The sequence below is a fragment of the Salvia miltiorrhiza genome, unplaced genomic scaffold (assembly GCF_028751815.1).
Source record: "Salvia miltiorrhiza cultivar Shanhuang (shh) unplaced genomic scaffold, IMPLAD_Smil_shh fragScaff_scaffold_143_1, whole genome shotgun sequence".
Lineage (NCBI taxonomy): Eukaryota > Viridiplantae > Streptophyta > Magnoliopsida > Lamiales > Lamiaceae > Salvia > Salvia miltiorrhiza.
The window spans coordinates 580299-604722 of record NW_026651418.1 but is presented as its reverse complement, the minus strand read 5'-3'; the positions used below and the strand labels follow the sequence as shown (position 1 = coordinate 604722).

Sequence of the window (24424 nt, the reverse complement as noted above, 5' to 3'; positions counted from 1 at the left end):
TTGCTTACTGCTGTTTGCGCAGTGTGGGCATACCGGCTGACTGCCGTATATTTTTGGTGTAAAACGACGCACCAATCAACTAAAGTAACAACTAAAATACCTTATGAGCTTTGGATCGGCTGGAAGCCTAATCTTAAGCACTTTCACATTTGGGGATGTCCAGCTGAGGCAAGGCCTTATAAGCCATACGAAAAGAAATTGGACTCCAAAACAGTTGGCAGTTATTTTATAAGTTAGTCTGAGCGATCACGGGGCTATAAGGCTTATGATCCCACATCCAGAAATATTTTCAAGACGAGAACTGCCATATTTTTTGAGGATGTTGAGTTTGGGAAAAAAATAAAGTTAGAGACATTACTTTTGAGGAAGAACTGAATTCAACCTCAGTTCATACTATCACTTTTGACGATGTTCAGCTTATGACTATTATTGATCAAGTTGTAAATCCAGAACCTCATCGAGACACTGTTGTACAATTTCTCATTCCAATGAAGCAATTGTTACAGAAGAACAACCTGAACAACCTCAAAGACAAGAGCCATTAAAGAGATCCATAAGAGAGAGGATAAATGAAATTTCTGATGATTATATAGTGTTTCTTCATGAACATGAGGATGACAATAAAATAATGGAAGATAATCCAATCAACTACAATCAGGCCATGAAAAGTTCCAACTCTAAAAAGCTATTCTCATGCAAGAAGAGTATAAGTCTGAAGGTGTAAAACCAATTAGTTGTAAATAGATATTTAAACCAAAAGGGATGCAAATGGTAATGTAGAAAGGTACAAGGCATGCCTTGTAGCTAAAGGATATACTTAGAAAGAAAGCATTGATTTGACTGAGCCTTTCTCTCCAATTTTATCGAAAGACTCTTTTAGGATAATCATGCCGCTCGTTAGTTATCTTGATCTTTGAGTTGTTAAGACCGTCTTTCTCAATGTAGACATTGAAAAAACCATTTATATGGTGCAACTAGAGCATCCCTTGAAAATTGGAAGATCTGAACGGGTCTGGCTTAAATTCGCCGATAACAGTGCTGTTTACAGCAACCCTGATTCATAGTTATAAGAGTGGGACATAGTGGAACACATAAAATTATGAGATATTAGATCTCATCTCTTGGAACAGAGGGGTGTCCAACTGAGCTCTCCCATCGCCTCTGTTGACTTACTTCCCGACGTGTTGAGCCACGACTCCTCGGTCGCCGCCGTTAAGTTATTCAACATCGAGAAAGAAAAATAAACTTTCAACGGCTCATCTAAGAACAACAAAGAGTCTTCACTGTCGGGAATCACCTTGTTGCTCAAATATTCTTTCCACCCAAATGTAGGATTCATCACAGCAAAGTGGAAAGAGGTTCGAAGAAGAAAGACGAATAGTGTTAGTGAAGAAGAGAGCCGAAAATGACTTAAGGTTTACAACTCGAATAGCGCAACGCGAGGAAGAGAGCCGCAAAGTGTGGGAGAGAATCAATTGGGGGTGCAAGTTAGGGTTAATTTTAGGCTTTTATAATTTAGTTAATTAAGTTATTAATTCACCCCTAATTATGCTAAAAAAAGGAGACGAGGCATGTTAAATGAGATAGCTCAAAAAAAAAAAAATACGAGTCAACAATATTAGAACGAAAGTAATATACTTTTATACATCCTACTAAATTATTGATTACATATTACAAATATTTTATCAAACATAATAATAGTTACTAATATTAAAATATAGTGAAAAATAGGTCAGTCAAACAATGGAACTCACTATTTACAAGTTTTCCGAAACTATTTTATGTGTATTGGACTAGTTTTAAGCCCTGGGCCGATTGTGAAGGGAAAAGAATGAGCCAGATGCAACGACGTCGTTATCGGATCTCAAGTATATGAAATGAAATGAGACTTTGCTAATTTCTGGTCGCTCGACTCCCCTACCTCGTCTCCACGACGAAACCCTAATCATCACTTAACACAAACATTTCACCACCGCCACCGCCACCGCCGGAGCCGCGGCCATGACGATCCGCCAGCTAATAAACATCGGTCTCCGTAACCGGAGACCAATCCGCCCATTCACTGCTGCCCGACCTCACTCCACCGCTGTCGCCACCTCCGCCGACGCAACCCTCCCGTCTCCTCCGCCACCAACCGCCATGATCTACGATCGATTGGCGGAAAGTGTGAAGGAGAAGCTGAAAAGGCTGGAAGACCCCGATCCTCGCTTCCTCCGGTACAACTCCCCGCATCCAACATTAGATTCTCACGCCGAAATCTTATCCGCCCCGCTCACGCGAGTCACGACCCTTCCTAATGGCCTGCGCATCGCGACGGAGTCGAATCTCGCCACGACGACGGCTACCGTTGGTGTTTTCATTGACGCTGGATCGAGGTTCGAGAGCGACGAGACCAACGGAACAGCGCATTTTCTGGAGCATATGATATTTAAGGGGACGGAAAAGAGGACCGCGAGACAACTGGAGGAGGAGATTGAGAATATGGGCGGGCATTTGAATGCTTACACTTCAAGGGAGCAGACAACGTACTATGCGAAGGTGTTCGATAAGGACGTGCCCCGTGCTCTAGATATTTTGTCCGATATTCTTCAGAATTCGAAGTTTGAGGAGACCAGAATTACCAGGGAGAGGGATGTAATTCTTCGCGAGATGGAGGAGGTATTTTGTTGACGTTTGAGTAATCTTGCTCTTTTTGATCAATTGCTGGTATTATTTTTGGTTGATGTGATTTATCATTGTTTTAAGTCTCATTGTTTTTGCGTGTTCAATATTGTGGTTGAATTGATTTATTTTTTATTGCGTTTGCATTTGCTTTTGGGGAAAATGTTGTGATTTTTGGCTCGAGATTGCAAGAAATGTTTGCAGGTATAAAGATAAATCCTAGGAAAGTGTCTTTATTGATTCCTATATAATGCTAAAAGTTGGACATTGTCTTAGGATCTTCTTTTAGATTCTAAATATAAGTAGCTGAGGGGATCGATTCATTACTTTATCCATTACATCCTAATTAGAGCTTCTAGCAAGACGTTGGTAATTCAAATGGAAGACTTTTTCCATGGGAACCACACTTTCAGTTCTCAAAAGTTGCTTACTGCCTTACTCCCCAGTGAATGTTTCCTCTATAATTTAGTACAAAAATCCATATTATGTTGCATCCTTTCTTATTATTTATTTAGAGACACTTCTTGTTGCCATGTTCAGTCTTTTCCTTGTCATAACTGATTGTAGGTAGAAGGACAAACAGAAGAAGTTATCTTTGATCATCTTCATGCCACAGCTTTCCAGTATACTCCTCTGGGTAGGACAATACTTGGACCTGCTGAAAATGTCAGGAAAATTGGCAAAAAAGATATACAAGACTACATAGCCACTCACTACACTGCTCCAAGAACGGTAATCAGTCATCGCTGGGCGTTTGTTCATCGAAATCCAGCTAGTTTATTAGCATTTTTTTGCCTTTTGTCATATCATTTTCTTATGAGTTATAATGTTGTATGTTGTCATTGTGGCTTCCGTTCTAGGTTCTTGTTGCTTCTGGTGCTGTTAAGCATGAAGAATTTGTAGAGGAAGTGAAGAAACTGTTCACAAAGTTGTCATCAAATCCAACAACATCTTCTGATCTGGTTGCTAAGGAGCCTGCAATTTTTACAGGGTCTGAGGTATGCTCATCTTTTGTTTGAGTGGTGGTTCTGATAATATGGCGGTAACTTACTATATTAGTTACATTTTCAAAAAATATATAGGTTAGGATGCGTGATGATGACATTCCACTAGCCCAATTCGCGGTTGCTTTTGAAGGAGCCTCTTGGACAGATCCAGATTCGATTGCTTTAATGGTTATGCAGTCGATGCTGGGCTCTTGGAATAAAAGTGCTGGCGGTGGAAAGCATATGGGGTATTTATTTACCTCGCTTGGTTCAAGTGGTTCTGTTGTCACTTTTGCCCCACTTACATAACTTTTTTCTGAATCTCGAATGCAGTTCTGAGCTTGCCCAGAGGGTTGGGATTAATGAAATAGCAGAGAGCATGATGGCTTTCAATACCAACTACAAAGACACTGGACTGTTTGGTGTTTATGCTGTTGCTAAGGTGGGTTTGCCACTAAAGCACTATGGCTCTTAGCTCTCTTTCTCTGAACCCAACCTGTTACTTGTTTATGGTTTAAATATCCACGAACCTTTTGTTTTAAGTTCTCCTTTCACATCATTATTTGTAGACTGAATATCTATATCTGGGCCTTTTGTTTTTGTAAATATCTTTTTTCGTTTCTTCATGGCAACAGTTCTGGTAGATGAGGTTTTTTGTATAGTGCATCTGTTGTCTAATATGGCTGGCAGTCATCTGTTGCTTCTTGGTGCTGAACTTTTCTATTGTGTGCGGACGTTTTGTTTTTGCTAATTCTTTGATATTCTTCCAGTGGCCTCTACTGAATTGGTCTTTCATTTTGCTTTTTTTTTTTTTCCCTCTATTTGGGGTGGGTAAGAAATTAATAATAATTGCTCCTCTGGTGTATGACTCTATAGACTGATTTTACTTCTGCATCCTCTTATGCAGCCTGATTGTTTGGACGATTTGGCATATGCCATTATGTATGAGTTGACCAAATTATGTTACCGAATATCAGAAGCAGATGTTATTCGGGCTCGTAACCAGGTAATTTACTCAAGTCAAATGTCAAGTGAGATTACCTTTTGTATATCGGAGTAATTTTGCCTACTTTGTACATGCTATAACTCACAAAATATGGTCATCTGCAGTTGAAATCTTCTCTGCTGCTTCACATAGATGGAAGCAGTCCTGTTGCTGAGGATATCGGGCGTCAGGTATGTTTTATTATATAATAATGATTCAATAGCATAATCTGATTAAGCATGCATGTACATTCCTGAATGGGTATGCATCTCTTTGGTGGTGGTGGTGGTGGTTGGGGAGGGGGGGGGGGGCAGACTGATCATATAAACCGTGGTTATGTTTCTCAAAAGAATTCCTTGAGTCTATTTAACTGTATGATTGCTTGTAGGACCAAGATTAGGTTAGTAGTAGAGTCTCCTGTTAGCAATAACGCTACTGGCTGCACTGCATGTGTCTTTTTACTGGTCTAGTATTCTTCCTGCTTGTCTTTGCCGTTCCTGACATATATTTTAGGCTACTGGTCTAATATTATTTTCGGAACTTATTTTAGTGAACCAGGCACAGATATTAATATTAATTCCTTATGAGTTATGAATGCCTGTGGTGGGTAATGATGCCCTAATCTTTCTGATGAGGTGTTCTAGTAGCACCTAGCCAATCATAGCTACTCCACTAAGTATCTTCGAGTATCTGCAGATTGGCCTATAGCAGTTTCTGTGATGTGCTGATGAGTCATTTGAACTCCCTGTTAGACAACTTAGACTTCATGTAGATCTTGATCTTGATAAGAAAGGGCTTGTAGCCTTTTGAGGTATTTTAATTTTAAAAGGGAGAGGTGGGTAAACAGTGCAATTAGATATACTAATAGTTTGAAAGCTTGATGTTCTATGAATTGTTTAACTGAGGTAAACTTGCACATGTTTACTCATGGGAAAAGTTTGATTTTAATTTTGGCACTTTGGTGGCGAGCAACACTCTTGTTCAAATTTATTGTTTTTGTGGTTGCAGATGCTTACCTATGGCAGGAGGATTCCTTATGCTGAACTATTTGCCAGAATAGATGCTGTAGATGCCAGCACTGTCAAACGTGTTGCAAACCGATTTATATTTGATAGGGTAGGATGGAGTTCAGAATCTTTTATCAGCTCTAATGGTTCTAGTATCTACCATTCTTGAATACCTTTTAAGTTGCTTATATAAATACGCTGCCTTGCAGGATGTTGCCATCAGTGCCGTAGGGCCTGTCCAGGGCTTGCCCGACTACAACTGGTTCAGGCGCAGGACCTACTGGCTCCGCTACTAGGCTCCTCGCTTCAAACTGGCTCTTCTACGTGGTTCTTTCTTCGACTCACCTGTTTACCTTCATTTGATCCAATGCCACCAGTTTATTGTTCTGATTTCGCCATTTGCTTTGCTGTTTCCTGTATAATTTCTGGTTAGTTAAAATAATGAGGCAGTAATCAGGGGAATGAATTTATCTGCAAGACAAAGTTCAGTGATATCCTTCGGGACGAAGGCACACAGTAGACTTTCTTTATCCGATTATCTTATTTTTGGGCCTTCGTTTGCGTTTAGTGAGATAAGAAAGTTGTATGTACACCCAGCCCCCATGAAGAGATTTTGGCGTTACATACATGATACACCGGTTATATAAGATCCCACAATTAAGTGGATGAATTTTTTTCATAAGAAAGCTTGTTTTTTCTGTTTTGACTCGAGGAGAAATGTGCAGGAAAAGGTTAATTGTTGCAGTTATCAATATTGAGCGGTATATAATGGGCTGATTTTGTATATTTATATGCCAGAGTGCAGAACTCACATATTCATAATTCAAACTAAAATGTTTCAGCTACAAAGTTAAGACAAAATTTGTGTCTGCATTAACGGGTCATTTGTCAATTAGAATTTATTAATCTTTAATCAGGATTTGTTAATCTATAGTTAGGGTTTATTATTATTTGATTATAATTTATTTTTCATCTGGATGCACCAGAGTGTGCATACCAACACATATATGGCTTAACTGATGGTGTAAGGACTAAGGGATACATGAATTTAATCAATAATCTTCATTTAACAAGAAAACAAATACTCGACCGAAAAAAAAAAAGTAAAAATGTATGAGACAAAAATCTAGATGAAAGTTGGGTAAGAGCGGCAACCTTGTGACTTCTTTTTTAAAGTACGAATTAACCCAAACAAGATATCATGTGAAGTAACAAAATTGTATCTGCCAGAAGTCGACTTATTCTGACCTAAACCCACACTAAACTTTCACACGAACATGTTATGATCAACAGAAAATTAATCCCCTATAAATGCTGAAAAAGTTAAACCAACTCCAACTCCAAAAAAGGAAATAAGTAATATGGGAACTGAAGCTAAAAGCTTAGTGCATGAAGAGATCATCTTCAGAAGCAAATTTCCAGCAGTTGAAGTTCCTGAAGATGTGACCCTGCCGGAGTTCGTGCTGTCGGGCATCGAACCGTATCTGGACAAGGTGGCGGTGGTGGACTCGATAACGGGAAAAGGGTACACCTACAGAGAAGTGAAGAGGGACGTCTACAGATTCTCCAAGGCCCTGCGGTCGCTCGGGCTGAGGAAAGGCCGGGTGGTGGTGGTGCTCCTCCCCAATGTGGCGGAGTACGCCACCCTCGCCCTCGGCATCATGGCGGCTGGGGGAGTCTTCTCCGGTGCCAACCCCAATGGCCATGCATCCGAGATCAAGAGCCAAGTTGAGGCTGCTGATGCCAAGCTAATTGTCACTGATGGATCAACCTATCATAAGGTTATTAATTTACTAGTATTTCTTAAAATAATATGTGCATCCAAATTAAAATTGATGTATGCATAAACACTAAACAGGTGAAAGATTTGGGAGTGCCGGTTATAATACAAGGCGAAGATCGTATAGAGGGAACTATAAACTGCGAAGAGCTGTTGGAAGCGGCTGATAAGGCTAACACTAACACTCTCTTCATTGACGATAAAGTGCTGCAGACTGATCTCTGCGCCCTTCCATTCTCATCAGGTCATTTTTTTTTTCACTTTTTGGTTGATTTATGATTTTTTTTATAACAGTTTTAATAAAAGTTAATTTGTATTTGATGAGTGGAGAATAATATCAATATATCATTGCTTATTTTAAATTCTTAAGGATAATTTAATAATATATATATATATATATATATATATATATATATATAAGACAAGAATATTTTTGTGTCTAAAGTTCCCTAAAATTAAGACAAAATTTATAAATTTTGACATGCACACATATATAGAGAAAAAATTGAATGAAAATGTTATCTTTCATGAGGACGAGAATTGATATGAATAAGTAAATAAAATTTACGAATAAGCTTCTTATAAATTATTATTAATTATTATAACTTGTATGTGCATCATATTGCACATTATCATTACGTAATTTATTTAAGGGAAAATTATAGTTTAATATTCAAATTATTGATCTTTTATAATTAAATAGTCGAACTATTGACATATTAACGAAAATGCCACGAACTACATATAATTACATTTAAATGACTCACAAAATAAAAAAAGAATGCCCGACCCAAATTTAGTATCCAGTCACATAAAGATTATGTGGCTCGTCAAAAATCATTATCATTTTTACATTTTAGAAAGCTAACGACGTTCTTTGATGCTAGCTTTATTTTTGTGTTAAAATCCACATAATTAATCTTTCTGTAATAAGTAATGTGTGCGTATGTTGGTCTAGTGGTAGGTAATTAATTCACAAATATATCAACGCTCGACATGATCGACTTGCAGTGGTCGAGCATGTCATGCAAAGTTTATGATTTAAGTAAGGACAATTTTATTAAAATAAGTAGTTTTTATAATGAATATTTTTATTTTTTGTGTTTGGGAAGGTAAAAGCATATTATTATTACTACAGTTGTTATACTTGAGGTAATTAATTGTTAGTATTAGTTAAAATATTTGATTGTAATGATGTAAATTAGGCCAGTAATTTACTAGTTATTAAAGCGTGATAGATAAATTTAGAATTGGGATTTGGATCAGGTACAACTGGGGTGTCGAAAGGCGTGATGCTGAGTCACGAGAACCTGGTGGCCAACCTCTGCTCCACGCTGTTCGGCGTGGGCCCCGAGCTGATCGGCCAGGTGGCGACGCTGGGCCTCATCCCATTCTTCCACATCTACGGCCTCACCGGAATCTGCTGCGCCACCATCAAGAACAAGGGCATGGTGGTGGTGATGCAGCGCTACGAGCTCCGCCTCTTCCTCAGCGCCCTCATCAGGCACCGCGTCACCTTCGCGCCCATCGTCCCCCCCATCATGCTCGGCCTCGTCAAGAACCCCATCGTCGACGAGTTCGACCTCACCAAGCTCTGCCTCAGGTCCGTCCTCACCGCCGCAGCCCCTCTCGCGCCCGAGATATTGAACGCCTTCCAGCGCAAGTTCCCGGGCGTGGACGTTCAAGAGGCGTATGGGATGACGGAGCACAGTTGCATAACGCTGAGCTACGGCGGTGTGGTTGCCAAGAGGAACTCCGTGGGATTCATCCTGCCCAACTTGGAGGTGAAGTTCGTGGATCCCGACACGGGGCGTTCCCTTCCCAAGAACGCCCCGGGGGAGATCTGCGTCAGGAGCAAGTGCGTCATGAAAGGTGAACTAGTAACTAGCTACTTTAAATCGAATACTTCCTTCGTCCCTGTTCAATAGGCCACATTTCCTTATTTGGATATCCCAATTCAATAGGTCACTTCCCAAAATAGAAAGTCAATATATACATAACAAATAACGTTAACTAATTCATTATTTACATCATAGGTTATTGTGATCCACGTATAATTACTTCTCTTCTCATTTAAAAAAGAATATCTTCGTATCTCTCTACTAATTCTTTGCAAATATATTCTAAAAAAGAAGTTAATAAATACTCCATCAAATTTGATAGTGGTGTGTGGTTTTCAGGTTATTACAAGAAGGAGCAGGAGACGGCCATCACCATTGACAAAGACGGATGGCTCCACACTGGGGACATCGGCTACATTGATGATGATGGCGATGTTTTCCTCGTCGATCGTATAAAAGAGCTAATCAAATACAAAGGTTTTCAGGTAAACAGATGTTCATATTCTTCATCTTTATACGCTAAGCCAACTTCAAAAAACATAAATTACTAGTATTTTTTGAACATGCAGGTTGCTCCAGCTGAATTAGAGGCAATCCTACTAAGCCACCCTTCAGTAGAAGATGCTGCTGTTGTGGGGTACGGATTCGCATAAAACTCTAATATATAATAATTAATTTTATTATGGTAAACGTGTGACATGAAAGAAATGTGGGTTTAATTTGCGGCAGATTACCAGATGAAGAAGCAGGAGAAATTCCTGCAGCATGCGTAGTGATAAAAGCAGGAGCAAAAGAAAGCGAAGAAGACATAATAAAGTATGTATCATCAAAGTCAGCGAGCTACAAAAGAGTTAGGCTTCTGCAATTTGTTAGCGCCATCCCCAAATCGCCTTCTGGGAAGATATTGAGGAGACTTATTAGGGAAAATATGCTCAAAGATCTGCACAACTAATTATCATATTTTATCACAATATTCAACTACTGATTTTAAACAAATAATGGAATAGATTCACCCATCGCATGCATCAATCTCATATATTAGTATTGTTCTCAGTTTAATTATCACTCATTTCTTTCCATGTTCTCAATATTGTAGCTTCTGCAGACTACATATATACTTTCTCTGCCTGCCATAAAATTACCTAGTCTTTTTTTTCCTCTTCGGGATATTTCAAAACCTTCTTTAATTAAAACTAGTACGCGCTCCCGTGCGATGCACGGACAACATCAAAATTAAACAATGTTTTAAATAAATAAATATATTTATTAAATATAATCAAAATATAAGTAATTGTGCTTTTATATATGTATGTGGTTACATATATATATAAGTAATGGAGGTCAGATTAATGATTATTCAAATCAATTTAAATTTTATAAAAGTTGTATATTTCTAAATTAAATATACTAACATTATGTAAATAATAAAAGCTGACCAATTTTTTTTTTTTTGCCGTAAAATAGTATGTGGGAGTTGTTGAAATATAAACTTGATTTGTAAGTAAAGATATTTTGTAAAGAAAAATCTAGATTCAAAAATAAAAATAAAATATAGGAAGAAAGTAGAAAAATCTAGAACCTAAGATATTTAGATTAAAAGGCAACTTGAATTAATTAGCTAACTATCTAGATTATTCTAGCAAATAAGTGTCATAGAATAGTCTAGCAAATTAAGTCGGTTACTTAACCGACATAGTCATAATATATATATGTGTGTACACTTTGGTATTGAGGTGTAGAGCAAAAAAAAGCAATCAAGTTAAATAGCTTTAAAAAAGTGTTCCCCTTGTTCATTTCTTTGTTTGTCACGTCCACACACCCACATACACATTAATTCTTATATAGCCTCTTCATAAGTTTCATCCTCCAAAATAAATTTCTAAATAAATTTGCTTACATTCTCTCATCCTATATTCCAACAAAGTGGTATCAGAGCCACAAGATTCTACTTGTGGTATGGCGAATTTACAATCGTTTCAAGTCCCCATGCTCAACAAGAGCAACTTCGACAATTGGAGCATCAAGATGAAGGTGCTATTGGGAGCCCACGACGTTTGGGAGATCGTGGAGAATGGCTACGAGGAGCCGCAGGACGAGGCCGCACTATCCCAACAACAAAAGGATAGATTGCGAGACGCGAGAAAGAGAGACAAGAAGGCTCTCTGTCTCATTTATCAGGCGCTAGGGGACGACGATTTCGAGAAAATCTCAAACGCGAGCACCGCCAAAGAAGCATGGGAGAAGCTCCAGAACGCGTGCAAAGGAGCGGAGCAAGTAAAAAAGGTACGACTTCAAACTTTAAGAGGAGAGTTTGAGTCTTTACATATGAAAGAGTCCGAATCGATATCGGATTATTTTTCAAGAGTCTTGGCGGTGTCTAATCAAATGAAAAGAAATGGTGAAAAATTGGAGGATGTAAGAATTATGGAGAAAATATTGCGCTCACTAACCCCAAAGTTTGAGCACATTGTGGTGACGATCGAAGAAACTAAAAATTTGGAGGAGATGACGATCGATCTCTTGTTGGGGTCGCTGCAAGCATATGAGGAGAAGCAAAAGAAGAAGCAAGAAATTTCAGAGCAACTTTTAAAGTTGCAAGTAAGCCCGAAAGAAAAAGAAGAAGGTTCGAGCAATGGCCATGGACAATTCGGGAGAGGACGTGGTCAAGGTCAAGATCGAGGAAGAGGTCGTGGACGTGGACGAGGACGAGGAGGCTTCGTCAACAGTGGTGAAAGAAAGGAGTTTACAAGTGGTCGGGGGAGGAGCAACCCGCAGTCGAGGTACGATAAATCTTCGATAAAGTGTTATAATTGCCATAAATTTGGGCACTATGCTTCCGAGTGCAGAAGTGAAAAAGTAAGGATTGAAGAGAAGGCCAATTACGCCGAAAGTACAAATCAAGATATTGGTAGTGTGCTTCTGGCATATAAAGGAGAAGCTGGAAGACAAGATGACACGTGGTACCTCGACACTGGTGCTAGCAATCACATGTGCGGGAAAAGAAATATGTTTGTGGATCTCGATGAGTCGGTAAGTGGCAACGTCTCCTTTGGTGATGAATCTAAAATTCCAGTTAAAGGAAAAGGAAAAATTTTAATCCGCTTGAAAAATGGAAATCATGAATTTATTTCCAATGTTTATTACGTGCCCAATATGAAAAATAATATCTTGAGTTTGGGACAACTCTTAGAGAAAGGTTATGATATTCACATGAGAGATTATAACCTTTCAATAAGAGATGGCAAAAATAATCTTATTGCCAAGGTGCCAATGTCGAAAAATAGAATGTTTCTATTAAATATTAGAAATGATGTGGCCAAATGCTTGAAAGCTTGCTATAAAGATCCGTCTTGGTTATGGCACCTACGGTTTGGGCACTTAAATTTTGGCGGCTTGGAGTTGCTATCAAAGAAAGAGATGGTGAGAGGCCTACCATCCATCAAGCATCCCGATCAACTCTGCGAAGGTTGTCTACTCGGGAAGCAGTTCAGAAAGCCGTTTCCAAAGGAGTCAAGCTCAAGAGCTCAAAAGCCACTGGAGTTGATTCATGCTGACGTGTGTGGGCCGATAAATCCAAGCTCCCTTGGTAAAAATAATTATTTTATGCTCTTCATTGATGATTTTTCTAGAAAAACGTGGGTATATTTCTTGAAGCAGAAGTCAGAAGTATTTGATGCTTTCAAGAAATTCAAAGCTGCCGTCGAGAAGGAGAGCGGACGACAAATCAAGGCCATGAGGTCCGATCGAGGCGGAGAATTCACGTCAAGGGAGTTTCTAGAATTTTGCGAAGCAAATGGAATTCGGCGGCCTCTGACAGTTCCGAGATCCCCCCAACAAAATGGAGTGGCGGAAAGAAAGAACAGAACAATCATGGAGATGGCGAGGAGCATGCTAAAGACGAAGAATTTGCCTAAGGAGTTCTGGGCAGAAGCAGTGGCGTGCGCGGTGTACCTATCCAACCGATCACCGACAAGGAGCGTGTGGGGAATGACTCCACAAGAAGCCTGGAGCGGGAGAAAGCCAGGAATTTCTCACCTAAAGGTATTTGGGAGCAAAGCCTACGTGCATGTACCAGATGAGAGAAGGAAGAAGCTCGACGATAAAAGCGAAGCATTCATCTTTATCGGGTACGACTCTAACTCTAAAGGCTATAAGTTATATAACCCAGAGACCAAGAAAACAGTGATAAGTCGAGACGTCGAGTTCGACGAAGAAGGAGTATGGGATTTCAGCTCCAACGGTGACTTCACCTACATCCCACAGTTAGAAGAACAAAGAGCAGAAGAGCAAGTTGGAGAAGTCCAACAAGAGCCAGTGACTCCACCAGCTTCACCAGTGCCAGTCACTGAAGACTCGCCACCATCTTTCTTAAATGAAAGAGCCACACCACGAGCAAGGAGTTTGGGCGAGATATATGAGGAAACTGAAAGGTTAGAAGATCTTACCTTATTTTGCCTATTTGCTGATTGTGAGCCTGTTAGCTTTGAAGAAGCAGCAGATAGTGAAAATTGGCGAGTCGCGATGGATGAAGAAATCAAAGCCATAAAGAAGAATGATACATGGGAGCTCGTGACACTACCAAAAGGGCACAAGGCCATTGGAGTCAAGTGGGTGTATAAAGTTAAGAAGAATTCCAAGGGTGAAGTGGAAAGATATAAAGCGAGGCTCGTCGTGAAAGGATATAGTCAAAGAGCTGGAATCGATTATGATGAGGTATTTGCTCCTGTCGCTCGCTTAGAAACTATCAGACTAATACTCTCTCTTGCAGCCCAAAATAGATGGAAGATTTATCAAATGGATGTCAAGTCAGCCTTCTTGAATGGGTATATAGACAAAGAAGTCTATATCAAGCAACCAATGGGCTACGAGGTGAAAGGGCAAGAAGATAAAGTCTTGAAGTTAAAGAAGGCCCTATACGGACTAAAGCAAGCACCAAGGGCATGGAATAGCAGGATCGATAAGTACTTGGAGGAGAATGGTTTCACCAAATGCCCTCACGAGCATGCTCTCTACGTGAAAGCCAACGGAGGAGATGTCTTAATTGTGTGCTTGTATGTAGATGATTTGATTTTCACAGGAAATAATCCAAAGATGATTGAGGAGTTCAAGAAGGCCATGTCAAAGGAGTTTGAGATGACAGACATTGGGCTGATGGCGTACTACCTCGGCGTGGAAGTCAAGCAACTCGAAGATGGGATCTTCATCACACAAGAAGGATATGCCAAGGAAATTCTCAAGAAGTTCAAGATGGAGGACTGCAAAGCAATCAACACGCCAGTGGAATGCGGGATAAAATTATTCAAGAACGATGGAGGAGAAAAGGTGGATCCGACATTATTCAAGAGCTTGGTTGGAAGTTTACGGTACTTAACTTGCACAAGGCCGGACATTCTTTATGCGACAGGACTCGTGAGTCGCTATATGGAGAATCCAACCACTACGCATTTTAAGGCGGCAAAGAGAATTCTTCGATATCTAAAAGGTACGCTCAACTATGGCCTGTTCTATTCAAGTACTGATGATTATAAGCTTGTTGGGTATAGTGATAGCGATTGGGCCGGAGACAATGACGATCGCAAGAGTACAAGCGGTTTCGTATTCTTCATGGGAGACACCGCTTTCACCTGGATGTCCAAGAAGCAACCCATAGTCACGCTATCAACTTGTGAAGCTGAATATGTGGCTGCTACATCCAGTGTTTGCCATGCAGTTTGGCTACGGAGTTTACTGGAAGAGCTTGGATGGCCACAAAAGGAGCCAACAACTATTTGTGTGGATAACAAGTCGGCAATCGCGCTCTCAAAAAATCCGGTGTTTCATAATCGAAGCAAACATATTGACACCCGCTTTCACTACATCAGAGAATGCATTGCAAAGAAGGAGGTTCAAGTGGAGTATGTAAAATCACAAGATCAAGTTGCCGATATTTTTACCAAGCCGCTCAAATTTGAGGATTTCGTCAAGTTCAGAGTTTTGCTCGGAATGACAAATCAAGTTTAAGGGGGAGTGTTGAAATATAAACTTGATTTGTAAGTAAAGATATTTTGTAAAGAAAAATCTAGATTCAAAAATAAAAATAAAATATAGGAAGAAAGTAGAAAAATCTAGAACCTAAGATATTTAGATTAAAAGGCAACTTGAATTAATTAGCTAACTATCTAGATTATTCTAGCAAATAAGTGTCCTAGAATAGTCTAGCAAATTAAGTCGGTTACTTAACCGACATAGTCATAATATATATATGTGTGTACACTTTGGTATTGAGGTGTAGAGCAAAAAAAAGCAATCAAGTTAAATAGCTTTAAAAAAGTGTTCCCCTTGTTCATTTCTTTGTTTGTCACGTCCACACACCCACATACACATTAATTCTTATATAGCCTCTTCATAAGTTTCATCCTCCAAAATAAATTTCTAAATAAATTTGCTTACATTCTCTCATCCTATATTCCAACAGGAGTTTAGGTACACTCGTTATTTCTACGTGATTTTGTAAATAAATTAGGATTTATTTTCATAAATACTTGTTTTATTAAGTTTAATTTTATAACATTGAATGATAATGTTGGGTTTCACTTTTGATTTTAATACAACAATTATCTGAACATTGATGCTAATCATGCTATTGGTGAATCGTGAGTATATACATGCCAAATAGATTGAATAAATATGAAAATGGTTATTTTATATAAATTTAAATGTTAATTTATGTTATTTTACCGAAAGTTACTTTTTTTTTTTTATCTATGAGTTAGTGGGAAAAAGAGGTTGAATATAAGACAAATGTTGTTCATTTTAAAATAAATAAATGTTGGTGGTACTTTCTTAAAATTTAAATAGACGTGATACCATAAAATTGAACTCTTAAATTTACCTTTATCTTTTAAAGATGAACAATAATGATTTTTGAATGAGTCATTTGATTCTTAAGTCACTCACATATTAGAAATAGAAAATATAATCTTAGTTACATTAATATTAATATTTAATATTTATATTCATATTAAATATAACTTATACGTAAGTCAATTATAATCAAATAACTTATATTCAATATATGCACATAATACATAAATAAATTTAAAAAATAATTGAATTTTTTAATTTTTAAATAGTAATGGTAAACGTGATTGTTATCATGATCCAAACATATAATCAAATTACTTATATACAATATATGCACACAATAATATTTATTATATGATTCTTAATCACTGAAATTTCATTCATTGAAAATTTATTATTTTCAAAATAATTTCAGACAAATTTAATAAATTATGTCAATACCCTCTACTCAAGGAACACCCATAAGTATAAACATCTCTCTTCTATTAAAATAAATGCACTTTCGCTTTTCTCTCTTTATTCACTATGGGCCAATTAAAAAAATTAATTTAGGGTCTAAACTAAATAGAGCCTAACATAAAAGGTATTTTCTCTTAAAATTAAGATCTCTTTCATGCTCTCCCTCTGTCTCATCTTTCTTTTTCTCTCAGTTATAGAGAAATACATAACCATTCTCTCAAAGTCTGAAAAAATAACATAACGATTCTATCAAATATGGCAGCTGAGTCTCCCTCAAAGTTTGATGAGCGAACGATGAAAGGCGAACGTCAGTAGATACGGCGCTGTAGAATTCTCTCGTAGGGTGCTCGGAAATGAATCCGATCTCTCCATGCTGTTTCTCATCATCTTCTTCCCTTTCCCATCTATGCTCAAATAATCTGTCAAGATCTTCTTCACCCCAAATCCACCAAGCGGGAGGTTGCAGTTATCCTTGTATGGCGCTGCTCTCTTCCCCTTTGCAAGGGTGCTGATGAGCGGCGAAGGTGAGAAGCTCCGAGCTGCAAAGGTGGCCTTATACCCGAAAATCTTGTGAATGAGCACACCAACTTTGGACATGGAAATGAGCTGATCCGAATGCTTAAGACAAGTCGTCCACAGACATAAGATCATCTATACGTGCCACAATGTTGAATGCTAGGCTCTCAAGAACTCTTGAATAGCTCTCCAATATAGATTTTCCCACATCCTAGTCAACACCAACTGCATCAACAACAATATCATGCATAAATTCTATAATACATTTGTAACTAACTGATTCACCTTGTTGCATTGGATCTTGCATATGTCTAGTGTGGTTTGAGGCAGGCCAGAGAACCTCAGTTTCAAGCAGATGAGAAGGCTCTCAGCCCTCCCAGCCAGCACCTCACGTCTATCTGCATCACTAACAAAATCCTTAACCATTTAGCATGATGATCTTCAACTGCTGTAAAGGGTTGTGAAATTGGAGGCATATTACGAACCCAGATTTTTTTCACTTCATATTTTCGAATCGAATATTTTCGAATCGAATCATATCGAATACCATTCGAATACTCGAATCGAATATTCGGAAAAACAATTTAAGGAACTATTATACAACGAATCGAATCGAATAACTCGAAAATATCAACGAATCGAATAACAAATCAAATTTAATATTCGAACTCGAATCGAATCACGAATCGAATAATAGTTGCATTTCATGAATACGAATCGAATATGTTGATATTCGCTTCGATTCGATTCGATTACAACCCTACCCCGTACCCAAATCTTGACCTGTATCTTGACTCAAATCGTATAAATGATATTATTTGGTTATACAAATGACATTACATGTAATTGAGAGAGAAATCAATGTTTCTTAATGATTTCTGGATTCATCTCTCTTTTTACTACACATTCAAACTCCTAATATTGTGAAATACAATTCGTTAAACTTCAATATACAGATTAGCCTTCTGTTCTTCACTCAATTATGTAGTTGAGATCGCTTTGATTATTACGAATTGTGTTAGGCATGTTACGAATTAAATTGTAAGGTAGTTTATACGAATTTGATTAATTATATTACACAATCGTATATGATGATTTTTAACAATATTTTATTGATTTTACGAGTCTTTGATTATTTAGGCAGTGGGGTATGGTTGCATGTATTTTATTAACATGTTACGAATTTTATTTACTATGTTACATAAAGGTATGAAAATGAATTGTCTACGCATTTCAGTGGTTATGTTACGAATTTAACATGCAAGAAGGTTACACGAATTCTTACGCATTTCATTAGTTATTATGCAATTTCTGGTCATTTTTTGTGGGAATTTTAATTCGAGTCTCTTTGATTATTGGGCAGTGGGGTATTGTTACATGTATTTTATTAACCATGTTAAGAATTTTATGTATTATGTTTCGCAATGGAATAAAAACAAAATGTGTACGCATTTGGTTGGTTATGTTACAAATTGAAGTTGTAGGAAGTTCACAAGAATTGTTAAGCATTTTTTCTTAGTTAAATTTTGAATTAATAATTAAAGTGGAAAACTATTGGTCAAAATGCTTTGTTCACTAATATTGTTTCATATTAAAGCAAAGAAACCTAAGAGAAGGTACAGGAAATGTGGTCGCATTGTTCGACATGATTCACGTAATTGTGGCAAGGTTGTTGAGGAAGATAGCGAAAATGAGTGATTGGACGACGAGAATTTAATATTGTCATTCTGACTTTCAAATTTTTTAGTTTTGCATGTGATTTGAATTTTATTTGGATTTCTTGACATTCTGAAGTCATAAAATTATTTAGGCATTGCTTATAAATTCAATAGTGGGTTTTTTTTTTTTTTTTACTAGCTCAGCCGATCTTTAGTATTTGTATTCTTCTTATTTATTGTGCTACGATTTATAGTCGTACTCATGGAGTACTTCTAACAAAAAATGGAATAGAATTTTGGATCCTTAAAGTTAACCTACTAATTCATACAAATTTTTTAGAAATTCGTAACACGTGTGTAGTTTGTGCAAAAAAAAAAACGCCATGGTATTATTCAGTCATTGCTTATAAATTCGTACGTCCGTGTGTAGTTTGTGTATAGTATTTTTTCTTTCAACTATGAATTACGATTTTTACGTATTTGTATTGTTCTTAATTATAGTACTTCGATCTATATTCCTATACTCATTGAGTTCTCAAAAATTTGATTCCTTACACATAATAATTCATACAAAAATGTTAAAAAAGTCATAACACTTGTGAGATTATTTGTAAGCTGTAAATTGTGCCTTCACAAGAACCAAGATAAGTGGTCAGAGATAAATTATTAAAACTGTAATTTGTGGGCTGACTTTTCGAACACACCCTTCAACCACAATATACTTATTAAATATGTGAATTTTCCACATCCATTTATCTAGAATTCTATTTCTAGTGTTTTACCTAGTACGAATTATAAATTAATATGCACTATCCATAGAATCAAATACCAATAGTTAAACAAAACCACGCTTATTCAGCAGGAAACCAAATCAGTTATGCAACATAATTAACAAAACTTCCAACAAATATCCAGAAACCAAAAATAACAAAATGATCCAAATATGAACCAACTCACCAACAAAGAAAAACAAAGTCTAACTCTGCAAGTAGATATGCGTCATCATTCCAAGATCCATATATTAGTTGAATTCATCATCCTAGAAAAGTAGCATCAATGTCTACAGTGGGGTTGTTGAAGACCTCGTCATAGTACACATTAGCTCCGACCGCAACCGCATCTCTGGCAATAATTTTCTCCCACCCAAGAAGCATTGCACAGTACCTCGCACGTAAGAGATTTAGTTGCTTCTTTAGCTTCGGCGCTAATCCATAACTCCATAAAGATGGAGTCTCACCCATAAAAGCCTCCATGTGTCGCATCATGTATACGCCAGAGTCATTTATGTTCTTTGAATCCCCCCCATTTGATATGTGGTATCAACATTTTTGCTCGTTTCACAATGTTGCTCTTGTGCACATGACCTAAATGTCCCATGTAGTCTCCAAGCATTTGTTTATGTGTAATTAATAAGCATTACAAAAGGACATAAACATTAAACAATATACCACATTGAAAACAAAGTCGCAAAACAAACAAAAGCAATTATTTTCACCACATCGTTGACCGTAGACAAGTATTTTTCATCTCGGTAATGTATTTGGGTCTCATTCCGACTGTCTAAAACATACGCCTTCTCTTTCCTTAGGTCGACAATGGATCCAGCACCAGCAGGTAGTTCGCTCTGAACTACTCCAACAGTAGGCAAATTAGCCGATGATCCACCAATTTCATGAGCTTTCCTTTTAAGAATGTTCGTTGTACAACATTCAAAGAAAAACTATTCAATATAAAAAATTATTAAACAAGTTATAAATTAAAAACATATACAGTTTATTACAAACATATAAACCAACATATTAATCAACAACACATAGACCAAAACAGTCTGCTTAAAATTCTGCTTCATACACACGAAATAGCCAAACAAAAGTCGCAACAATCTACTAGAAAAATGTAAAAACCAATAAATCCCATAAAAATCTTACTGAATTCGTAACAAATTAATAAAAATTCATATTAAATGCCAAAAAGATTCGTAACAAATTCTATACATTACACATGCAGATAAAATTCGTAACATAAACGTCACAATTCATAACTAACAGCCCATATTTCGACTACATCTAGGGTGCATCTAGTGTACAGAATAAATAAAAACCAAGCCACATCAATCCACATAATAAAAAAAACAAATAACCATGGAACACAAGAATTAATTATTATACCTTCATTAGATTGGCAGCCACGAACCCCATGTTCCACGACTTGGTCTCCTTGTTTTTCTTTACCCTTTGACTTCACGTTTGCTGCATTTGTCGAATTAAAGTTAGATCTTGCACGTGCTAGGAACTAACTACGAAAGACAATTCATAAGAAAATTATGCCCTTCTTCACACGCCACATCTCAACACAATTCGTAACATAATCGCAAACAAAATAGAAATAACGACACATCCTTAAAAAAACTTTGTACCCAATCGCAACTAAAATGGAAAAAACTACACATCACAAAAAAATTCGTAACCGAACGCAGCCAAAATGGAAACGACACATCCCCAAAAAAAAATCGTAACCAATCACAACCAAACATTCTGTCCTTCTACACACGACACATCTTAAAACAAAAACCCCAAATTCAGACCCCCAATTCTCAAAAACCTCAAATACGGACCACACACATAGAAAACCCCACAAGTGTTAAAAAAAAGTGGAAGTTTAAGAAATCTGACTGATTCTTCACAGCAATCGACCAAAGTTAAGAGATTTATAGAGAGATTGCATAACCAAATTATATAAAAAAAACCTTCCTATGAATCTTAAATAAATGTAAGCATAAAGAATGCACAGTTACGAACCTCCCGAACCGCCCTTCGTCTTCGCCATGTCGTTGCGTCCACAATGCGCCGTGAATGGATTACCGCCGTCAATGGAAGAGGGAAGGTTTCGTATTTTCGCAGACCTAGTTATAAAGTGAGGGAGAGAATCTCGATAATATCAATGACTTATACTTGCAAATTCATAATGCACTAGAGTAAATGTATTAATTTTTATCTTCTCCTAATTGAAAAGATCCGATCTTCCATTCCCATAAGAGAGAGAGATATTAATTTCCTAATTTCAATCACAAATCATTTCAGATATGAAAAATAAATCTTACCATATCAATCGGCTACATAATCGGAAAAGACAGTCATAAATAAAATGCCAAATTTCTGGTGTAACAATTATACCCTTATTGTATTTATCACTACTGTTGGGAACCTTGTGGAATATCCTAACCCTTGTTTTGATGATACCAAAAATCATAGGACTTATTTGTAATAGACTAGAATCGTTTTGAACTCAAGTGTTAGAGTTCGTTTCTAGTTTAGTTGCGGTGTCGAAGACTGAAGACTGGAGTTACCAACTGAAGTATCAGTTGAAGACTGATTATTTAATGCGCGCAATGGACTGATACTAAAGTCAAGTATCAGTTGAACATTCCTCCTAGGACTGATCTTCCAACGTTCAGAGGAAGCCACGTACGCACAAGTACAGCCGCATTAAATGCAGAGATATCACAATATCTTATCTCTGCAGAGGTCATTCCTATCTGGTGGTTACTTTTCAGAGATGTCACTTCTCCTGTCCATCAAAGAGAGCTGTTTCCACACAGACAAGGAACCTCGAAGATTGAAGCCTCAGCCCAAATTCGAATTGCTCTCCAACAGAAGAAATCTTGAGGACGATTTACGCCAACGGATCTATTCAAGAGTTCTCCTACAAATAGCGCTCGAGGATCACTTCAATCTTCACCGATTCAACGACATAAGCTGAAGCTCTGCCGAAATTGCTACTCAGCCTAAAGCTTAACCACCTAAAGCTTGAATCGAAGAAGAGAATTCCAAAGCCAAAATCAGTCTCTACTGATTACATACATTCTCTTAGACCCTAGGCATATATTTGTTTACCCAGAAGCCAAAGGTCAAACTTGCTTCAAAGAACTTGTTCTTTGTAAGTATAGTTGGCACTCGTTTAAACCTCTCCTCCATAAGAGTGTTTGAGTGATTCGGAGTTCAGGAAGGAACTCTGAACTCTGAGTGGGAAGTCTGAGCACGAGGTGTGCTTAGCAGGGAAATCCTACGCGAGGTGTGTGGGTGCTGAAGAGAGTTTATCTTCAGTCTACGGTTGTGTACACCAGGCAAGCACACGGGTACGGTTTGCAGTGCACCAGGCAAGCACTTGCGGAGTGGATTGTTGGTCTGATCAACCAGCCGTGGATGTAGGAAAGGGTTTTTCCGAACCACATAAAAGTCTCTGTGTTATTTACAGCTTTCAGTTTTACATTCAATACTTGTGCGATTTCAATTGATAAAACTGAACACTGACTAACAGGAAAGAGAAACCTTAATCCAACTATCTGCTCCACCGAGGCTATTCGAAACTAAGTTTAATTTCCGCTGCGTATGATATCAATCTGACTGAACTATCCTCTGATAGTAAGGAAGAGTGATATCATCTCTATCTTTGCAAACACGACTGAAGCCCTTACGTGGATCAGTTAAGTTCCAGTGACTTAACTGATAACTCTTTACTGAAGAGCTTTCAGTATCAGTCGTCAACCCTGTTGGTCAAAACTAATTTCGGTAAAACAGGTGTCTTGTTTGCATGTAAAGTTTCGCTTTAATCTCTGACTGAGATCCCTCTGATTGAGGTCGGTAGATTGTTGTAAAAATAGCCTATAGGTGTATTCCCCCCCATACACCTATTCGAGACCCCCCGGACCTAACAACTACGAATCACAAGTATAAACATTAAGAATCATCCGTCTTGCAAATACATGATCTGGTCCGTTGATTTAAGAGTAATGGATGGATGGATTTTATCCATAATTTATACACTTAAGAGTGTTTTCATCCTAGGCCACCCCATATATATATATATATATATATATATATATATATATATATGGGGTGGGCTAGGATGAAAACACTCTTAAGTGTATAAATTATGGATAAAATCCATCCATCCATTACTCTTATATATATATATATATATATATATATATATATATATATATATATATATAGGGGAGGGCTATGGTATAAACACTTCTTAATATATAAAATATGCTAAAATGTATGAATTATGTGTAGAACACGACACCAATTTTTCAAGTATTGTTTTGACGGAGAAGTCTTAAGCAGTCAATCTATAAAGTTTTACTCTGCGTTGATTGGTCAAGAGTAAGGATTGAAGATCAAGGACATTAGAACGTAGCAGGTTGTTTATTTGTCCGATTAACATTTTGTGTTGTATCAACATTCTAGGTACAATTAATAAATAGATGTTTTAATTTTAGACAGTCAATCTGTAAAGGTTGATCACCAAGAGATTTTGTATTGTACTGTGTAATATTGTTGATTAGCATAGTGATTTTGGTTATGGGACATTTACGGGTTGTATTTACATAACCCGTGAAAAAATATCATGTAGTATTTTATTTTCGCTGCTTATTAGTTTGAATGTTATCAATATTTCTGCTATCTACATAATATTACTTGTTGTAATTTGAGATACTAAATTCTTTCATGTATCAACTTGCACAATAATCTCCATTCAGAATAGTATTTTATTGTTGGGAAATGGATTGAAATGCGATTAACGAATCAATAGTGAATCCCATCATTTCTACATTTAGTAAGTATTGTTGTTGGGAAATGAATTCAAATGGGATTTAATTAAATAATCAATCAGGAATCCCCA

The 24424-nt window shown here is 37.4% G+C and overlaps 3 protein-coding genes and 1 long non-coding RNA gene across 5 annotated transcripts; 2 read left to right on the top strand and 2 right to left on the bottom strand.

The window, feature by feature from the left end:
* Positions 1-1813: 1813 nt before the first annotated feature.
* Positions 1814-6348, top strand: LOC131002570 (probable mitochondrial-processing peptidase subunit beta, mitochondrial). The gene is made up of 9 exons (XM_057929038.1): positions 1814-2658; positions 3229-3393; positions 3522-3659; positions 3744-3895; positions 3981-4089; positions 4555-4653; positions 4758-4823; positions 5641-5748; positions 5849-6348. The coding sequence occupies exons 1-9, from the start codon at positions 2002-2004 to the stop codon at positions 5933-5935; spliced, it is 1581 nt and encodes a 526-aa protein (XP_057785021.1). The 5' UTR covers positions 1814-2001; the 3' UTR covers positions 5936-6348.
* Positions 6349-6970: 622 nt separating this feature from the next.
* Positions 6971-10329, top strand: LOC131002569 (4-coumarate--CoA ligase-like 1). Its single transcript, XM_057929037.1, has 6 exons — positions 6971-7420; positions 7498-7663; positions 8686-9291; positions 9600-9745; positions 9830-9897; positions 9990-10329. The coding sequence occupies exons 1-6, from the start codon at positions 7001-7003 to the stop codon at positions 10210-10212; spliced, it is 1629 nt and encodes a 542-aa protein (XP_057785020.1). The 5' UTR covers positions 6971-7000; the 3' UTR covers positions 10213-10329.
* A 6254-nt stretch (positions 10330-16583) lies between these two features.
* On the bottom strand, positions 16584-17520 carry LOC131002544 (rop guanine nucleotide exchange factor 7-like). Its single transcript, XM_057929014.1, has 2 exons — positions 17364-17520; positions 16584-17289 (listed from the first exon to the last, which is right to left on the bottom strand). Exons 1-2 carry the CDS (start codon positions 17502-17504, stop codon positions 17182-17184), a joined length of 249 nt encoding a protein of 82 aa, XP_057784997.1. The 5' UTR covers positions 17505-17520; the 3' UTR covers positions 16584-17181.
* Positions 17521-19571: 2051 nt separating this feature from the next.
* LOC131002543 (uncharacterized) lies at positions 19572-21795 on the bottom strand. 2 transcript variants are annotated; one of them, XR_009094342.1, is made up of 3 exons: positions 21535-21795; positions 20905-20985; positions 19572-20456 (listed from the first exon to the last, which is right to left on the bottom strand). It is a non-coding gene; the product is annotated as an uncharacterized LOC131002543 (long non-coding RNA). The 2 variants fall into 2 exon arrangements; XR_009094341.1 differs by having other exon boundaries at positions 19572-20418.
* Between the last annotated feature and the right edge of the window lie 2629 nt (positions 21796-24424).

Bases quoted from the DNA above. Each gene is read 5' to 3' on its own strand.
- LOC131002570 (XM_057929038.1), top strand. From the start codon at position 2,002: ATGACGATCCGCCAGCTAATAAACATCGGTCTCCGTAACCGGAGACCA. The intron at 3,896-3,980 runs GTATTTATTTAC...TCTCGAATGCAG, and splicing joins GGCGGTGGAAAGCATATGGG to TTCTGAGCTTGCCCAGAGGG. The intron at 4,654-4,757 runs GTAATTTACTCA...GGTCATCTGCAG, and splicing joins TTATTCGGGCTCGTAACCAG to TTGAAATCTTCTCTGCTGCT.
- LOC131002569 (XM_057929037.1), top strand. From the start codon at position 7,001: ATGGGAACTGAAGCTAAAAGCTTAGTGCATGAAGAGATCATCTTCAGA. The intron at 9,292-9,599 runs GTGAACTAGTAA...TGTGGTTTTCAG, and splicing joins GAGCAAGTGCGTCATGAAAG to GTTATTACAAGAAGGAGCAG. The intron at 9,898-9,989 runs GTACGGATTCGC...AATTTGCGGCAG, and splicing joins GAAGATGCTGCTGTTGTGGG to ATTACCAGATGAAGAAGCAG.
- LOC131002544 (XM_057929014.1), bottom strand. From the start codon at position 17,504: ATGGTTAAGGATTTTGTTAGTGATGCAGATAGACGTGAGGTGCTGGCT. The intron at 17,290-17,363 runs GTGAATCAGTTA...GGTGTTGACTAG, and splicing joins GCAAGATCCAATGCAACAAG to GATGTGGGAAAATCTATATT.